The following is a 20,274-nucleotide window of genomic DNA, read 5'->3' as shown; positions in this document are numbered from 1 at the left end:
TTAGTACATAACACATAAACAAGAGAACCCCTATTCTGACTCTACATACAGCAGATCACTCAGTAGTGAAAAAAATAAATCCAATAAAACAATTAGAACACAATTATTAACATGTCCACATTAAGTTTACACAACAAATTAGTAAAATGGTTTTAGAGACAGACAATTCCATTCTTATCATGGTTCATCTTGTAATGCAATTTCAGACATTCACATTGCTGAATACGACAATTTTCATCCAACCATACAATTAAATTGCAATAGTTTTAGAGAAGAAAAAAAGAACCTATGAAACATGCAAATGGTACCTTCCAATGAACAGTAATACTTTTTCAAGCAGAATGCACTGAAAGACCAAGCACCTTTCCAGAAAAGAGTAAAATATCAGAACTGTGCTCCAAAGTTCATTATCCATTAAAATTGCTTGAAATGTTAGAGATGCAGGTCTAAGCTGTCTGTGCTGAATTGAAAAGTGCCACTCATGTCTACTGACAAGATACAGTGCAACGCCAAAGGAAAGGAGGCAAGGGTGAAGGTAGACAAGGCAGAGTGAAGGAAGAAGGGACAGAGCTTGGGCCTGACTTTCTGACACTTCTGAGAAGCCAGCACAAAGACTATGTAACATTTTCTATTTTGTGTTATGACCCTATATACTTTTCTTAAGGTGAAAGAGAGACAAAGAAGGACTTTAAACTCCTCTTTTTCTGTCTCAGTCCAGTCCTCTGGTGCCACAAGTAACCAGAGAGGTCCCAGTATGCAGCTTTTGATGTCTGAGGCATACTTACCTCATAGAACGAATGGAAGCAATCAAACTGATGTTTGGACCTTTTGTCAAAACTCTCACTTTAGTCCTATTCCTCTGTTGTGAGAAAAATTCTCCCCAAATGTGACAATCTTCAACCTGTTCACTTTTCTAGTCACTTGCCTGCAACAAAATGCTGAACCCAACTCACTGCAGCCTGAATAACAAAAGTAAGGGCTGTTTTTTGATTTTCAAGCAGTACACCTAAAACATTTTATTTTAAAACCAGAAAAAACGTGACTTTTCAAAGGCTGTTTTTAATGACCTGAAATTGAAACTGGTTAAAATAAACTCAGTTCAGTTTATCTTCAGTGTTGTTCAGTACCACAAAACACACAACTGGGAAGTCTTGCATTTTTTTCTTGGTCTGTCTCTCGAGAACTGTGATTCAGTAACTCTCCTTTTAGGGTTGCAGTCTTTATCCAACCATGTGCTGCTACTGCCTGAATAGAAAAATTGTTTGCATTAAGGCAGTAGGAACAAGGCTCTTTATTCTGCTGCATCCTGTACACTGCATCATGTAATAGCTGGCTACTCTAAGACTCTATTATATTTTCATGGAAAATTCAGATCTGAAGCAAGAGAGTGTTTTACATGTATTACACAAATACACTTTGTCTTGGATGCACAAATCAGACCAATAACCCTTACAGTGCTAATGGCACAATAAAGTGTTTTTCTCACTAAGCAAGAAAGCAGAACAACTACACCATATTCCTCATTTAAGAAAGACTCGTGTTCACAAAATCTTACACCTTTCACGTTTTTGAGAAGAAATTCAGTGCTGCTATAACATTACTAAAAATTCCTCAGGGGAGGAAAAAGATTTCGCTTGGACAAATTTTTTTCTACGTAGACAGAAATTACGTGTACTCCAGGCAGCCCTCATTTCTTCTACTTTGAAAAAAACTCACCACGGAACACAGAAAATTACAAGGCTTCCTCGGCAGGAAAGTGACTAGACAAAACTTTCAAGCCCTGCCTCATGCCCTCAATCATTGTCAGCGATTGCAGAAAACTCTCATACTGACAGAACTCCTTGTCTGCAAACCTTCTCAGTTTCTGGGCAGGCTCCCAACGTTGTTACATGACTACAAAAGGCGTAACTGTTTCTCCCACTTAATTTCTACAGAGCTCGCAGCAGCAACAGGCCGCAAGCTGCGTGCGTGCTCCCATCTCCCCACGCCGCAACCGGAGCGGCCCCGGTGGCCACGGAGGCTGGCTCGCTTTAGTGAACTCCCTCTGCCCTCTCCTTTTCCCGGGGTCGCGTTTCGCTGCCGCTGCCAAACACAAGACCAACCCACGAAACGAGTTTTCAGACTTAGGAAAACGCCCAAAACAGGAGAGCAGGGAACCACAAACCCACCTACGGAAGCCATCGTGACTGCTGCTCTCCCACGGGGCTGTGCGAAATCGTCCTTCCCCTCCTTCCGTGCCGCATGCTGCCTGTGGCTCACGGAATCGAGGCAGCGGGGCGCGCCGGCCCGCCACGCAGAGACTTGGGAAAGGCTATCGCCCGCATTTGCCAGCACCCGCCACTCTCCCTCGCGTGTTAGAACTTCACCGCAAAGTGGGTTCCAGTGTCTGTGGCGAGAGAAGCACAGGCTCCCTTGTCTCAATACAGCCACCCACACGAAGAAATGTGGCCAGAGTTCACTTCATCCAGGCAGAAAGTAATTCCCTGATAGTTGTTAGATTAGGCTTCCCGCTCACTCGCCAGCTCGACTGCCCATTCAGTGTATGCCTGCTGTGCTGACTCCACCTCATTTACGTTTGACTTGTCCCCCCCACTTTCCCCGCCCGGCTCTCACCGCCTCTTCCCCGCAGCGCCGCGGGGGCGGAGAGCGAGCGGCCGGCACACGAACCGGGGGGACTGGGAACTTGGATTGGGGGGTTGTGTGTGGTGGTATTTGTGGGGATTTTTTTTGAGAGTTGGGGGGCGGGTGTTGTTCTTCTCCCACCACTTCATTTGACCCCACTTATTTTGTTTCTTTCAGAGAGATGCAAGACACGGAACCGAGAATTGTCAGATTAGTGCTTTGTAATGTTGACCAAAGCCCAGCTACTCCATTACACCAAAGTGGCCCAACACTCTTGGATAAATTTAGCATCCAGAGCTCTGAATAAAGTTTTACTCACTTCCCAAGATTACAAAACACGTATAGCCTTACTGTGTTGCATTCAGCATCCCCCTAGCATTGTTCTGAGCACGTTTTATTCTCAGTTCAGGAAGACGAGTGGAAACACTGCAGCTCCACAATGAGAAGCACATTTCCTTTTCAGATTGTTCATCAGTGCCCAGCACACAGTATTTTCTGAAAGGATCACTGCAGGAAATTACTAGATCTAGACAGAAACAAATACAACCATTTAAAACTTTCCCATGATGAATTATTATATTGCTTTCAAATTTCTACTGGTGCCATGTTTTGAATGCACATACTAAACCATTTTGATAATATTAAAATACTGGCTTGGTTGTAGAGATGAGTACTGGCAAAGTAATTAACATTTTGCTTTCTTCCACAGACCATAATGTAAATCAAACTATTCCTTTATAAAAATATTCATTCCTATCACTGTTTTCCTTCATAGCAGTTGCTCCTATTAAACATGTTGCATAAAGATTGCACTCAGAAGAACCAAACAGCAAAGGTTAGTTGTGATATACACCATATCATCAGGTACAAAGAAGAGAAAATCCTTGCCACGGGGTCAGAAGAGGTTATTATGCAGCAGTTCAGAAGTGACATCCGTTACTTTGAATAATTTATTATACAACTACACTTTGTCTTGGATGCTTCCTGTCAGAGCCAGATTCAGTCAAACACAGTCTTCACACTTCTATAATGAATAATGATTAGAGAAAATTTCTCTCCATAGAAAGCATCTCTGTTTCTGCATAAAAAGCACTGTAATCACAGGACCTTTGGATATCTTGTTTTTTTCCTGATTTTCAAATCTAGAAAGCTTTGCTTGTTTGGCTATTAACACTTGCTGAATTAGAAAGGAACAAGAATAGTAACCTTCAACAAAGATAACAGTGGTCTGAGATGACCTATGAAGAAGGTTGGTTAAGTAAGAAACTTACTTTCCAATGTATTATAAGGATGTAATATAAACAGAAATCATGTAATTAAAAGTATTAATATAATTGAGTTTTGTCAGCATTTATCGAATTCACCCTTTAAAAATTTTTTTTTGCATAGATCCTTCTAATAGACTCAGTTATACTTAAGGGGCTACTCATCAAGAAAATCACTTTGATATGGACAATTAGTAACAAACGAAAGGGCACATAACAAAAATATCACCTTTTGCTTGTCTTTCTGTCACAAATTCAAAGTTTCAACCAAATGAGACTTTCTTCTCCAAGGAAGAAAAAGTCTGAAACTCTAAAGCCAGAAGATAAAAAGGGCAAGGCTGCACACAAAAGAAGAGTTAGGAAGAGAACAAAAGGCAGTGTTGGATGTCTCCAGTGAGGAACTGATTTGGTTTAGGTCAGTGTGTAAGATACCATCTCAAAAGGAGAAAGTCTCTTATTTGGCAAGAAGAATTGATTTCATGGCTGTTCCAGGCACGACACAGCAAATCAGGATCAGGTCTTTCAATCTCTGCCAGGTGGTACGAGTGTACAGTTCCCCTAGATATATTACATAAGATTCCTGGTTTGATCAGAACCATTACACTGGAAATTCTAAGGAAAATAGTTTTAAATGTAGGGCTTGAATTGTGACATGCACCTAAATAGTTTTAAATGTAGGGCTTGAATTGTGACATGCACCTTTCTCCAGCAAGAACTCCTGAAGCAGTGGCTATGCCATGCCCTTCATACAAATTCAGCAAACTCCACATTTTGTGAAGGAATGTCACGTTTCCCTGCTGCTCTGATGACTGACAGAAACATAGGAGTCAATGTCAAGTAGATTGCTCATTTCAGATTTTGTCTACAAGGTGCCTGAATATAAACGGCTTTGTGAAATAACTTGCCTAACTCAGGCATAGAAAAACACAGATTAATTTGGTTTTCTCCTCCTCTGCAAGAGGGAATAAACATGAAGAGAATTAACATAGGAGAGAACAGCATGCTAAAAAAAAAAAAAGAAAAAAAAGAGCAATATGACCTTCAGTCTATAAACAATTAAGTAGAACTGAATGTGTATTTCCTCTCTGTTCCTAATCAACACTGGAAGGTCTGAATACAGAATATCTTTAACTTGTAAATGCAGTAGACAGACCTTCCCATTTACTCAAACACAGGATCATTTTAAAACTGCAATTTTTTTGAAAACGTGCGCTCACAGCTGTACTTTAATTTTTGGAGCTCTCTTCTTCAGGCTTTCCTCAAACTACATCACAGTCATGAAGTGCCATGTCATATAGTAGGAGGCCTCACTCTGGAAAAGTTTAAATAATTTCATAGAATCATAGAAAGAACAGTAGTCGTTGCTATGGTTTTTGTTAATTTAACCTTTTCCAGACAAAGTGACTAGTGACATCTCAAAAATGTGTGCTATGCACATGTACTGGAAATAAGCAACCTCAGGTATGTATAAAAACAAGCACATCTGCCAGGCTGTATGCCCATCCAATCCTGTATTTCTATTAAAATTGTTTTTAAGTTTTTGTCAATGGCTTATTGTTTGCATCTTCAAAAGAAGCAAATATTAGTGATGGATTTTGCATCTTCAGCTGATTTTGGGTTTTCATATATGTGTAAGACAATATTCACCTATATTTCAATGATTATATACAAAGATAGTTATTTATCAAATGACTGATTTATGTGGGGAAATGTATTACTTTTTCCCAGGGAAAGCGAAAGAAAGAGAAACCAAACTCTCTAAAACAGAATGCTTAAAAAACCACTCAAGTAATCACTTTTTCAGTGGTTCTTAGGAAGAAAAAAGAGGAAAAAAACAAAACCGAATCACCACCACCCACCAGTGTATTATCAGAGTGCATTTCAAATTTAACTGTAGAGGCACATATGCTTTGAGACCATGATCAAGTAACAACACTGAAGCATTGTATAAACACATTTTTCCCATGCAATATTTGATTATATAAACAACTTTTTTTGGCATTTGGAACTTCAGAATTATATAACTTATTTTATTGCCTGAATTTTAGAATTTTTGAGCTCTCACAGATACTAGTGAACATAACAAGAAACTCTGTTCAGGACCCTTGGAAGTGTTGTCATCTTTTCAACTAATAAATGCATATTCCAAGTATAGTCAGTTATCTTGTATGGCAAGTATTTAAAAAACAAACAACAACCCAAACAAAAAACAACCACAAAAATAAATAAACACCAGATAATGCTACTGCATTCTTTCAAGAGAAAATGCCTTTGGATTAGAGCTACAGGAAGGATGAAAGCTGCAGGCTGCACAATTAAACTTTCAGATGTATTGGTTCCTGCATGAAACTGCAAAAGGCAATAACGTGTCTTTTGCAAAAGTTCAAGTATTTTCTCAGTTAATAAATCCTTTTGAAATAAGGCAGTTGTTTCATTTTCAGTTCACAGTAGAATGAAAAGTTAGTCAAGACAAAACAAGTAACAGACAAACTGGATTAAAGTATGGTGCCCCAAATAAGGGAAACACATAGAGGGTGGGTAGGTTCTTGATGAAGAACCGATCAGCAGTTGCTTGATTTAATGCTAGACATAATGCTAGACAGATCAAGGATTAGTCAGACTTGTTGAGGTACCATTGATGAAAGATATATAACATTCAAGAGACTGCAAAGATGTCCCAAGCTAGAAATATTATTTCATATCAACTTCTGTAAGAAAACTCTTTTGTCACAAGACCTGCCATTCCTTTAATGTAGTTCAACATTTGAATTCAGGACAAAACGAGTGGATGAGAAAGTAGTGCTGTATTACTTTCTGCATTTAGGGTGTCCACTACTTGGATACTCATTTCCCATGAGAAAACTTAATTCACATTTGCTTGAGGCAGAAGACTCCATATAACTTTTCAGAAGTGTAATATGGATAATGCAGGCAGTGCCAAGGGACCTCTGAGATGGCCATTTCTAGGGGAACAGTCTCAGTTCTCTGATTTACATATCTATCAGCACTTTGCCCACATGGAATGAAAAGTCATCCATTAAAACAAACAAACAAACAAACCAATGTAAATACTTGCACAGAAAATTAAACACACAGTATAAAACAAAGTCTTTCCAAATCAGTATCTGATTCTATCTCCAAAGCAGTTTTAACAGAGCATTTTAATGGTTTATGGCCCATTCTGATCCATGATCACAGTGTTTCTGTCCAGATGCAAATCCTGCTACAAAAGCAAGGGAGGGAGGAAGAGGAGACAGTGAATAGTTTCACAACATTTCTTCAATGTAATGTTTGAAGAACCTACCTGTGGGAAATAGTAGAGGTAAGAAGTTTGGGGTTTTTTGAGTTTTAGGCTTGGCTAAGATAGACTTTAAGCCTGCAGAAAAATGCTTACCAAGATAATAGAAGCTTTTAAGCTTAATAATGGTGTATTGTATATTGTTAATAGAAGGTATACATGCAAGCATTGTGTGAAGCAGGCATACATGTACTTTTAGTGATTAGCTAGAACAATTGTCTGTAAGCTTTAGCACTACGCTATTGGCTAGAAAGTTTATAAAATGCTCTGTAACAAAGAAATCTTTGGCTGCTGCTGGTTGTACGTGAGCTGTTGCCATTTTTCTATTGTCTTAACCATGTAATGAGGCTGATGCAGCAGTCCTGTTCTGTTCATGAAAAAACCTCCAAACACACCCATCTTCTTTTTTTCCCCTTTTCCCCAAATTCTTCAGTATTACAGAGAAGCTGCACATGGAATTATATACATGTGCACTAGATTATGAATTCTGCTAGCACAGTATTTTCCATGACCATGACCAAGTACATCTGTAGTACTTGAATTTTTCTTATGTTCAGTGTGATGTTCAACATGCAGGTCACAGCAGACTGTGTCCCTTTGCAGAAGTTTTGCTCAGGGAGCTGTAAGAACAATTAATCATGAAATATCTTTGTCTTAACATAAGCATGAGATTTGAAGAATTATTGACTGTGTGATCAGATACAACACTGCCTACAAAACAAAATGTATTCATGTTCTGGAATATTATATCGACCTAGAGTATCCAAAACAAGTGGAAGAGAGAGTACATTTTAGAGAATGAGTTTTCTTATGAAAATCCAGTAACGAGAGTGGCCTATTTTGTCAGCTTTAATGTATCAGCCAAAGAAAACACACATTTATATTATCCCACTGGTTTATCATCACATACTATCTGCCATGGTCTTGGCATGCCCTAGCTTTTTATATTCAGTTATGTACAATAATATTCCTTTCTCTTCTGAATCAATGACATATTAGCGTGTTTGCTGAGTGGCTAAAATATGTACAGATGTTTTAAAGTTTTATGTAGAATCATATAACGTAGCTGTAAACAAAACCTAGCTAGCTAAATTGATTAAACTCTAAATAATTCCATCTCTAAAGCTTTAGGAAGTTAAGTAGTGTAGACCAGGAGAGTTCCTCCCATGAAAATCTTAACCAAAGTAGGTGGGGGGGGGGGGGGGGGGGGGGGGGAAGCTCAATTACACCTGATTATCAAATAGCTCAGTTGTAGACACTTACACTGTAAGGATTGTAGTTAATACCACTCAGTGGAGGCATAGGCTACAAGTATTTTAAGTTATTTTCAGTTTCAATTTCATTCTACTGTTACAAGATGTTTTCCACTATTCAAATTGATATAAACCAAATGAAATGGTTAAGCTTTTTAGCACATGAGATGGAATATTATTACTTTTTCTGTGAATTTGGACTACCAGAGTGAAATCACTGATAATAAGCGTTGCTTATTTCTCCACAGCCCAAACAAATACATTTCCATTACTGTACTTGAAAGATATGTTGAGAATTGTATTATAATCAGTGGCACAAAGGGAAGGAGTTCTCTGACAATGAGGACTTGAAAACACATCAAGTCATACTCAACCTTCCAGCAATAAAAACTTTGTACAAAGATTAGTTTTACTGAGCTGAATGTCTCAATGAAAGTAACCCAGAGACAGAAAAGTGTGATAGACCATAGTGCATTATATTGACTCCAGTGTTTACAACAACCAAGAAGTGGTCTCTGAACATTTATGATTTTGCTTTACAGCATTCCAAATGCTCTTTCTGGAAGTCCTCATTAAGTTCATGCTGGTAGAATCCCAACAGGAGATCCAAGTAATTTTCTGCTTGCTCCAGAAGGCTGGGGAGGCTTCTTATGCACTAGTAAATGGTGTATTTTTAAATACTAAAGTGTAGTGTGCCCCCTGTTGACAGAGTGACCAAATTATTCTTTGTCTGCTTAAAAAGGCAAAAAGCCCAGAAGTTTCTCTCTTCAATTTCTTAAAAAGACACCTCTTCACCTCAGACCTGGGGCTGTCCAATTGGACAGAGGCCAAGAGGTCCCGCCTAGGAAATTCACTAGAAAAAGAAGAGAACAAAGGAAATAATCACTTTTGTGGGGTGTTTTACCAGAAGCAAAGACTCTTGCCTGGCTTGGTTTTTTCTCTGTAAGAGCTTTGTTATTTTGCCTTTTACTAAATCTTTTTCTGTTTCCAATACTACCTCAGAAGCCACCCTGCTAATTTTATGCCATTCGTGGTGGCTGAGTTATCTTGGGTGTGATGGGTTCTCTGAGAGCTCATAAGACCTGGCTCAAAGAGTACCATATCAATTAAGAAACATTAGGTGTTTAATTGTAAAAATATTGTGTAGATGAACACCGTATTCAGCCATGACATAAACATGTCAAGGGCAATTGCAGGACAATGGAAAATGTAACAGAAATCTGGTGTATCTGCTTTGCATTGTCATAAATTTCCTTTCTCTACTTGTATTTTTTATTTTTCATTGATAGCCTCAACAAAGAAACAAATGAAAATCCACTAAAATAAACAAAACATCCAAAAAACCCTAAACACAAACACTCCAATAGCAAAAATGAAAATGCACAGTTTCCAGGAGGACAGAGCTTTTGTTAACCATCCACATAAGTGGATGCATTGATGTTCTAAGCAAATGAACCCAGATGTCTGGAGAAGTTCTTAATCTATTACTTGCTTTGAACATGTATATCTTACAAAAACAGGTAAGAAGAGGAGAGAAAGACAGGTAAAAATGAATATTATATGAAAGCTTTTCACATTGTGGAGAAAGTTTTTGCCCATCATAAACAGGGAATTTTTCCCTTCCACAAATTAGTTTCACTTTTATTCCCAAACTGACCCTCAGTTTAGAACCCCGATATTTTTTAAATCAAAAACTTAAGCAGTATGTATCATTTCCCTTGCAACTCTGTAACTAGGAGAAATTACAATCCTGGAATAACAGTAGGATACCACAACAGTATAAAATTCTAATCAGTAACATAATTATGCAATAATGAGGCTGTTAGGTTGTGGGCTTGCCTTCCAATACATTTATTAAACAGTCATCACTCTGCTGGATGATGTAATAAAGTAAGTCTGTATTAGTCAGTGAGGAGAATTAGGGCTCCAAAGCCCTAAAAAAAAAAAACCCACTAGAGTCTGTATGAGAAAAATTGTGGAAATATTCCAGTATGTGGTCTTGAAGAGTTCCACGATGGCATGAGGAGAAAAGTTGCCCTTTCTAAAATTTTTAGAATAGATGCAGCTCATACACAAGCTTTGAGTACAGTACATAGTCTAAGCTCCACGGAAGAGATGAGAAGGCAAGGCTTTACACATGGTTGAAGGCTCAGAGATTCCTTATACCAGCAGCAATGCTTTCATTCCATCATTTGCACTGCTTGAACTACACAAGTCTAGTTAGGCTGTTCAGAAAAGATGGGAAAAAGTGACATCATGTCTTCTCTTTTGTCAGGACATTGATAAAGGATTACAGACAATCTTCCCTTGTTCCACAGATCCCTCCCCTCTGTTGCAAGACAGTGCCTGTTTATGAATGCAAACCTTCTGCAAAGTTCTATCTATGCTTTGACCAGGGCTGAAGAAGGGGCAGTTCTTCACATCTAGCCATGGGGGTGGAGTGGCAGGGCAGCAAGCCAGCATTCAGTCCCCTGGCAAAGAGCTTGCTATGCTTTTATGTGTTACTTCTATATACAAAGAGACTTAAATTAGCTGTCTGCTGTTAGAGAAAAAAGAACCTTTATAAGTTTCAAAATGGCCTACAAATAATGCTTCCTTCACTGATGTGTGGGACTCTCCCTCCCATGTAATATACATCAGCTATTGTGAAATTCCAGAGTGCTGTATCGGCGTTCTGGGCGGAGCAGCCCTATTTTTTGAGGGGTATTTATAAAACTGGCCAATTTATAGGCCACTTAGGTTCATCACAATAAACAAGGTGTCTTTCAAAGACAATTTAGAATGAACTCTGAGGGTGCTGTATTACTTTCAAGCTACATAAAGTGAAGAAAAGGACCATGAAACCATAGCAGCACAAGTTATCACTGGAGCAGTAGTGCTGACATAAAATTGGCTGCATGCATACAGACTGAGGGAGGTTAAATTTATACCTGTTTGAAAAAGAACAAGGCTCTGAAATATTGCAGGCAGGACATCTCCAATAAATGTACAGGGAGAATGAAGAGTTAGGGCATAGCTAATGTAAGCAAGGCAGACACATAACACTACTAGACTGACTTTCCCCAGCAAAGTGATTTTACCTGGAAAGAAAATTAAGATTTCTAAGGAGTTCCATTTTATAAGACTCTATTTTAAAAAGTGTCCTTAGGTAAACAGGTTAAAAATCAGATGCATTCAAGATACTAGATACACAGTTTACATTAATAACTTAAAGAAGAGAGAATTTTGTAATTTTTATACTTAAGGACTGGATGTCATTGTAATTCTTGACTACTTTTCTTTTAGAATATATACTTTTGTACTTTTCTAAAAGCACAACAGAATCCCTTGATATGGTAAGTGCTACTTACACTGAATGCTATTCTCCACAAGGAAACAGGGAGGAAATAAAACAGTAATATATCTAGATAATTGGTAACCAGGTTACAGAATCCTCACTGGTAACTTAAAAAGCAGATAAACAGCAAAGCTGATATGCAGAACAAAGCAATTTTGAATTCAAGGGTGATCTGAACTGAGACAAAAGTAGTAATATCTTAATGGCAGAACTTAAGACTCCAGAGTTCATGACTCAAAAGGCCTCATGCTGTCGAAAATTTCTGAAGAAGACAGTATGTTTCCTGACTTTTACCAAAATAAAGACCATGTAAGCATTTAAAAGAAGAGCTGGGCTGCAAGGGAAAGTACTAAAATTGAGGCTGTTAAGAACTCTTGCAAAGTGCACATTCTTAGAGTCACCTTTGTGGCATGTGCATGAAAGCATTCTCAACCACAGGAACAGCTGCATCTGTTCCCTTCAGATTCTTGGCCTCTTCAACACACAAAACATAACCCTCTCTCTCAGGGCATGCATTAGGGATTGGTAGCAGAAATAAGAGGCACTTCTTGCAAAAGAAATTAGAAGACATAGAAGCAAGTAGATACAGTGGATACTTACTGTAGATACAGGCAATAACTATAGTAGAAGTGAAGGGAAAAGAGAAAATTTTAAAGCATTTAAAGTTTGATTCTTACTCGCCTCTGACAATAGAAGTTTCTGTGCTCTGATGGGAAAATCACCCAATTAACATTTCTGAGAGATGCTTGCAAACAGGTGTCTTTACTACATGTTTTCTAGCTGACCTACCTCATACACTTTTAACCTTTAACTAATTAACAACTAACATCTTTACTGTCAAAATACATTATGTTTACAGCTAAAACAAAGCTGCATGGAGATGAGCACGTAACCTGCAGCATTCAGTACACCTTGAGCTGTATTTTAAAACAGGCACTGAAAGGAAGAATTGCCTCCTTTTCTAATAGTTGGAATAATTATTTTCAGTGTTTCATTATATAAAACCAGCCTTTGAGAGATGACATTATTTAAAATTAAGCAGGAGTATAAAAATAGAAAAATACATTGAAAGCCAAATATTTTTCCAGGGCAAGTCTTAGCTCTTAGCAACATTAATAGAAACCATTTAGCAACAAAGTGTTCAGTAGATCAACCTATAATTGATTTGATGAAGTTGTCCCCAGGAGGATATCTGCCACTAATTACTTAGAAGTAGGGAGAACCATAAAGAGATGTCTTGAACTGGGTAGAAGATTTTTCTGAAGTTAAAGATAGTTTTATTCTGTGCTGACGTTATTTACTTTTGACAACTATTAAGTGAGGCAAATTCAACATAAAGGGTTTTTTAAGTTAAAACTTAAAACTAACTATTATTGCATCAAAACCCATCATCACATTTATTGAAAAGTCTACTATCAAGATCCTCCTGGAGAATACAATCATAGCCTAAGCAGTAAAACTATATATAATATACATGAATTTTCATGTGAACATAATGTAATGCATAAAATGAATGCCTGTGATTTTTATTCAGGTTTTAAATACATTAGCTAGCTTCCTGCTATGTCCAGCACTTTCTGATAAAGTCCAGAAATACTTTTTCACTTTAAATCCTATTTTTCAAATAAATTTGCACAAAAAAGGTGAGAGGTAACAGTAGCTTAGCTGCTATTTTTAGTAGCGAAGAGTTAAGGCCCTCATAATAAATCTTTAAATATGTAATCATCCACTACCAACTACTTTCTCATGGTTGCGCATTTACAAACTGTATCATGGCAAAAAAAACCCCTCCAGAACATCAATTCCTCTGGTAAAGGATCTCCTTGACTTGAGCATAGCTACTGTCAAGCTCTACTGTCAGCTTCACTCGCCTGGAAAGATGGCAACATGGATATCACCCGTCTTCCTGAGATGGAGACAAAACCTGCTTAAAATCACAAAGAACTCAAGTCTCCTAATATAGTATTTTGATGTCATCAAATATCAGCAGAAAGACTGAGGAACATTGAAAGCATGCAAACACAGAGAGAGAACAAGAGCAGGATGGCCTCAAACACTGAGCTGCATTTACTTTCTTATTTCCATGACACAGCTGCCTAATTGCTTCACACTAAATCTGCACAATGAATGTGAACATGGGACTTCCTGTTGGCAGTTAAAATTTGGAATATATTAAATATTTCTTGGATAATTCTTCATTACTCACTTGTTTTTGGTGTGATTAAAACAGGACTGCTAAAATCTGTTTCTCTGACTCACATGTGTAAATTCACTATTTATATGTCCTACTTATAAAACACTGTTGTGTTAGTTGCCTTCATACACAGTTCATTTTCACATTACTTAGGAAAGAGGGGTACCTTACCAGAAATGGTTCTGCACAACTCAGATAGGCTGCTGACCTTTTGGCTGGAGGGAATCTGCTGATGGCATGGTGGAGGTGCTGTCACTAGGAGAGAAGGAAAAGGGCAGTTCCTCTTCAATAACAGCTAAAATGTCAATAGTGCTAGTTACATAAATAAATAAATAAATAAATAGAGACATTTTCTTACCATATGTCACCTCTGGTGAGAGGGGAAAAGCTGATGTGAATGTGTCAGTTTCATTTCCATTTTTTATTGTGGAGAAAATTTCCCCATCTATTTCATCTTGGTAATGTACAACAATCATCTAAGAGAAGACACAAAAAAGCAAAATTACAGTGTGACAATTCTCATTTAACCCTATGACACAGTGGGGCATTCTTCATCAAATTACAGAAGGTTTCTGTAATCAGATATAATGTAATCTACTGTTCCAGCAGAGAGATATTGGAACACTGAAAACATGCAAACACAAGAGACATCCAAAACATGCAAAGACAAGAGCATCCTTAAACACTGAATTGCATTACTGAGGTGAATTCAGTTATTTGTTCTTATTGCCATGACGCAACTGCCCAACTGCTTCACAATAATTTTGGACACAAAACATAAGACTTCCTACTGGCCACTCACTGCAGTATTTAGTGAAAAATTCTTGTTTACCTCCTTGGTTTTCCCTTCAGCAACTGGCGATCTTGGAATTACGGCCTGGTGACTAGCAGCAGATTTCATCCATCCACACCTGTTATACGATGATTCCCCAGGAACATCATTGTCATACTGCCCAACACTTAACTTTCTGAGCCTTTTCCCTGTTGCATCATCGTCTTGCACACTTGTTGCTGAAAACAGGCAAGCTGATTAAGAAACTAATTTTTTCCAGTTAGAACTGTTAAAACAAACTTCACTATTCTGTCTGTAGTGATTATAATCAAGAATGCTCAAACTATTTTACAAAACCACATAGGTGGGGAAAAGACACCAGTTGTAGTTTCTTTGCTGACACCAGCTGGAAAATATTCACAGTGCCCTTTGTTCTAGAGTAAGTTTCTCCTGATGCTCATTTTTGAAGCGATCACCCCGAGTGCAATCGGAAGAGCAAGCCAGCAGGGGCCGCTACGGGCACTCCAATGAGAAGCCTCTTTTGCCATTTCTGACACAGTGGCTCTTGGCAGAAAAAACCATTGCTGCTGTCCAGGGCTGCGTTCCCCCCACCTCCACCTTTCCCCTCCCAAAAGCAGATTAGTTTTAGATAAAACAGATCCTGGCCCTTATAAACTCAGTTCACTGTACACCTTTTGTGACACAAATAGCAATCCACAGAAATTAGGTACTAGCTACACACAGAAGCTGTAATCCTTTTGAGGAACAGCACAGAAGAGCAACCTTAACCAGCAGAACGATCCAGGATATTCAAGGATATAAAGCACTTTTTCCAAAGACGTTATTAAGAGCATGTCACTAGATGCAGAGCTACGATTAGCAGGATTTTATACATGGTCATCCACTCCAAACAGCAGACACTTCCAGATTACTCCTGCAACAATTGCTTTTTCTACTCTTCTTAAATCAGCAATAAGGATCCATAGAACTTACTGAGTAGTCACAAAACCAACCACATGCATAGCAACTTTTCGAATACTCCTCTGAGAGCTTCTATGGTCTATATATATATGCAAAAAGATCTTTGAGGATTAGCTACTTCTCTTAAAAGAGTTGAGTATTTCCACAAGAAGTTACTTTAATTGCTTGGTATCATTTAAACCTTTACAGTAATTTCCAGCAGTAAGTGTGTGTTGTTGAAGCACATCTCCTGCAGACCCTGATCATAGAGCCAAAACACTAGGAGTCCAAAGTGTGTCCTTCATCTAAACCAGCAGGAGGGCTTAATCAGCAGCTTGGGTAGAGAAAAATAGCATACACCTTACACGCACATCAATTTCCTAACCTGAAGTAGCTGATAGAAGCTAAGGTGTAAAATCTGGCATGCAGCATAACAGTCTGTGTTATAGACATTCCACCTTGATTACACGACACAATTATAGAGCATTAATGCACAAATACATTTCTGTATAGTGGAACAGTTTTTATTCAAGCTTGAAACAGAGACAGGGATTTTAGACTAAAATCCATGGTTCTTAACTGATTCTGCATTGACATATGTATGTATCAACCTGAGTAACTTGCTGGCAATTAGTGGCTTATTCTAAAAATATTAATAAATCTCTTGTTAGAATTAGACACTTCCAAAAAATCCATCTCTTCTAGCATCCAAGCCAGTGTTATAATAACTACTATTGAAGCAAATAAATAAATACAAAAAACCTTGTTAGTAATTTTTGAACAGAGCATACCATTTAAATAAAATAGAATACAACAAATATTCCACCAATATTTTGAATATTCCACCAAGATTAAATTTCGGGGTCCAAATACAGCCAGTTATTAATTTTATCAAGTCAGTATTTTTAAATCTAGCACATTTTGAAAAAAACACAACCGAGATTCTGTTTTTATGGTTGCTGCAACCTGGACAACTCAAAAACTTTTTAAGCATCCATATTTAACTCTTTTTCCCCACAACTTGAATCTTTATGTGTGGTGTCTCATTTATGGAAAGAGTATGTGCTGACGACCCTGTAAGCAAACTAGATGCATCACTCAAGATTTTCAAAGCCAGAAAAGGACATGAAATCACAAATATCTTCTAAACCTCTTACATGATACTAAACAGTCACGGTGAATTCTACTGAAATTGGAGACATTTAAGAATGTAGACTGAGTTTATACTATTCCAGCATTTACCAACATTTACATTGGATTTCCTTTTTTATTTGTAATGTCTGTAAAGAAAAATGAGTGGGAATCACTGGAGAATCTCAGATGATCTGAGACCAGACACTCCCAGGACCACAACTTCTCCACAGGAGGCAGCAGGAGCCAGGAACAGCATATAAGAGTTTCACTCCATCTGTAACCAAGTTACAAAGGCATAGACAATTTATTTCAGAATATTTCTCTTAGTTAACATGGTCTTGTAGACTACTTTATGATGAAGAATATCTATCTTTTGGAAGGGTCAAAAAAGACATTTGAAATTTAACACGAGTTTTGCTTGTCATACTAATGAGCGGATTTCATCATCAGTAATATTGATATACTCAGGAAGCTTGTAATTTCTACAAAGTTAATGTAGTCCTCAGAAAGCTACAAACAGGTCTCTGTGGGAAAATGGATATTTTCCTTAAATAGACTGAAAGTGCTTTACATACCAAATTACCATTAGATGCTGGACAACAGAGAGAAGAAGTTGAGCTGATATATTTCAGTAAAGCTTAAAGCAAATAAATCTAAAAGATTAAAATTAAGTGAAGGAGTGAACAAAAAATTACTTCTACTTAGGTCATTATTTTCAAAACTTTACTTCATAATATTTAGACCTATATTTTAATAATTTAATATTTTAATATTTTAGACTTATTAATTTGAAAGGAACCTTTTACAGTGTAAGGTGTCAGTTGCCAAGACTTCTTAGAAGTTACAAAATTCATTTTTGCTCTTATCATTTAGCCTAAAGTTTTGGCAGAGCTTCATAAATATCCCAGAAACACATATTTATTTATTTGAAAGCATTTCATATACTGTCCTTTCTCTCTTTCTGAAAAGTAATTTTTCCCTACAAAAGTAATTTTATTTTCCCTGATGAACAAATAATAACATTCCAACAGACTGGCATCAGAACAACATCAGGCACTTCATCAGATGGTTATCACCATGCAAAAGCTACAGCTAAGGAAGCATAGCATAATGGTTAATCTTTGGTTTCTTTAACTGCTTAGCTTTCCTCAACTACTATTAAGAAGTATTTAAAACTATTGGAAAGTAAACAACACTAAACTTAAAATCTTGTCTCTAGTGGCTTGTCAATACCAGTGCTGTATCTCATTTATTAGCAAATTATCCAACTGGTTGCAAATACAATTCCTTGTGATAGCATTGAAATATAAATGTCTGAACTTGTAAAACTGATTTTAACCACTTGAATTTCATCATCAATACCTGAGCAACAGTTAAGATAATTTTCTCTGGATATAGCTTAAGCAGTGTTAGCTATATTATTTCACAGGCAGCTTCTCACTTACCTAACTTCATTTATTGTCTAGCAGGATTTTTGGAATCTGCAATTCATTTCAATTCTAATGCTTTCACAAGAGGAAAAAGTTAACATTTATACATTCAAGAAAATCTGACAAACTTTTAAGTGGTTTAAGAAAATTATATTTTTTTTAAGAAACAAAAGGAAAACTTACTAGGATGTATGCTAAATCAACCAATCAATACAACTTAACAACTTTGCAGACAGACAAGCTGGAATTCATTGCTTGTGTACAAGCATGTTACACACAGAGAGGAAAAGATAAAGTGCTTGCACTTCAAGTGAGCTTCTTACCACAGCTCCAACTGGTGTGGAAAGCACCATAACCATAACATAAGAAGCTTTACCAGTTCTACCCACAGAGCAATAAAATGCAGGACTCTGTTGTGAAAGGAATGGTGAAAATTTCCACAAAACTGGTTTTCCAGTGTCCCTTTCACAGACCTCAGCAGAAGTCATGAAGGCTGAAATAACACTCCGGGGAGAACTGTGTTAGCATTGCAGAAATTTCAGAAGTCAATGACTATACAGGAGTTTAAAAAGACCTATCAATTACTGTGAAACAGTAAGGGGATACAATCCAACATGAGGCTTATGAATGCAACAAGGAAAAAAGGTCTGTAAGTTAACTTGTAACAGAGGAGCCTTCAGCAACTATCCCACATACTAAAAATGTTACCAACAACACTATCCAAACTGAAAGTGATCTCCTCCTTTGCCACCGTTTATCTTCTACAAAGTTTAAGATTTTTAAAGAAGGCATGTAATGATCAAGCTTTCAAAACAGATTTATGCTTAAACCATAGCAAATCTACTTTTAAGAATTTAGAATCGGCTTTAGAATCATAATTACATAAGGAAAGAAAAAGTATCTTCAAAGACAGCACGACAAAACTTGAACTAAATATTGCTGTGGTGGACAAAGGATAATCAAATATATAGCCAGTTGAAATACAAAATCTCAGAATATTCTGAGTTGAAAGAGACCCAGCAGGATCACTGAGTCCAAATCTTAAATGAAGTACGAGGATTGAACCCATGACTTTGGTGCATTTGTGATGCAAGTACTAAACAAGGATCTTGATATGCTCAAGCTTTCAGATTCCCAGATCTTTAGGAACACTGTTTCAAAAGTATTAATTAGAACAAAAGCCAACTATGCTGTGCCTATGATACATTCAATGCCTTAACCTTTCTAAAATGTGACAGAAAGTGCTGCTGAAGTCAGAAAATCCCTTTATTCTTGAAAGAATACCCAATAATTAGCAATTACTAACAAGCAAACTATTCTTTTTAACCCCAGTTTCTAGCAGCTAGTAGACTAGGAGTGTGAACTCCTTATAACCAATTAGTCTAACAAGCAAATGAAAAGGTCTAAACTCTACCCCAAATTCAAGTAGACCATCAAGTAAAGGACACAGCAGCTTTGCAGATCTGTCACTTTAGTTTCATGGCCCATTTACACTATGCTAAGAATGGAGAGCAAGCACAGTGCAAAATCCAAACTGGTATCTCCAAACCCATAGAGAGAGTTCATAATGATGGTACACTCAGGCCCACATGCTGAAAATTACAAGACTTAAAAATTTGTGGTGTAAGTACATGACATAAATTAAAAGTTATTGTACTGCTAAATGTAACTAAAATTCAATTTTTAACTGTAGCTTAAAAAGTTATTTAATTCAGTTTAAAAATTTACTCTAGTTCAGTTATAACTTAAAACTTCAATTTTTACCTTTAATTTACCTAAAACCTCAAATTTACTGTTAACCACCGTAAAATTAACTCCCAAGTCAGGCACCAAAATATTCCTGTGCAACGGAAATGATAACTTTTGTAGTGCATTTTACATACAAATAAGGCAGGTGAGAAGTTTGACAAGCTTTGCTTTTCACTCACTTCACAACTTATTTCAGAGGGACTGCACTTACCCACAGAATAGCACAGTAAATGGGAACATCTGCAACAGTTCAATGCTAA

The 20,274-nt window shown here is 37.3% G+C and overlaps 1 protein-coding gene across 1 annotated transcript in view; it reads right to left on the bottom strand.

Annotated features, from left to right (window-relative positions):
* TNS3 (tensin 3) overlaps positions 1-20,274 on the bottom strand; it is a 112,028-nt gene that overhangs the window by 33,665 nt on the left and 58,089 nt on the right. Inside the window, exons 12-14 of the mRNA XM_041405539.1 lie at positions 14,802-14,980; positions 14,328-14,445; positions 14,141-14,224 (exon numbers count right to left, since the gene is read on the bottom strand). Coding sequence (XP_041261473.1) covers positions 14,141-14,224; positions 14,328-14,445; positions 14,802-14,980 — 381 coding nt within the window. The remainder of the gene's footprint in view (positions 1-14,140; positions 14,225-14,327; positions 14,446-14,801; positions 14,981-20,274) is intronic.

Source organism: Onychostruthus taczanowskii, unplaced genomic scaffold (genome assembly GCF_017590055.1).
Source record: "Onychostruthus taczanowskii isolate IOZ18803 unplaced genomic scaffold, ASM1759005v1 scaffold232, whole genome shotgun sequence".
In the NCBI taxonomy this organism is placed as follows: domain Eukaryota; kingdom Metazoa; phylum Chordata; class Aves; order Passeriformes; family Passeridae; genus Onychostruthus; species Onychostruthus taczanowskii.
Note: the sequence above shows the minus strand (reverse complement) of the source record. Positions and strands in the feature narration are given on the sequence as shown.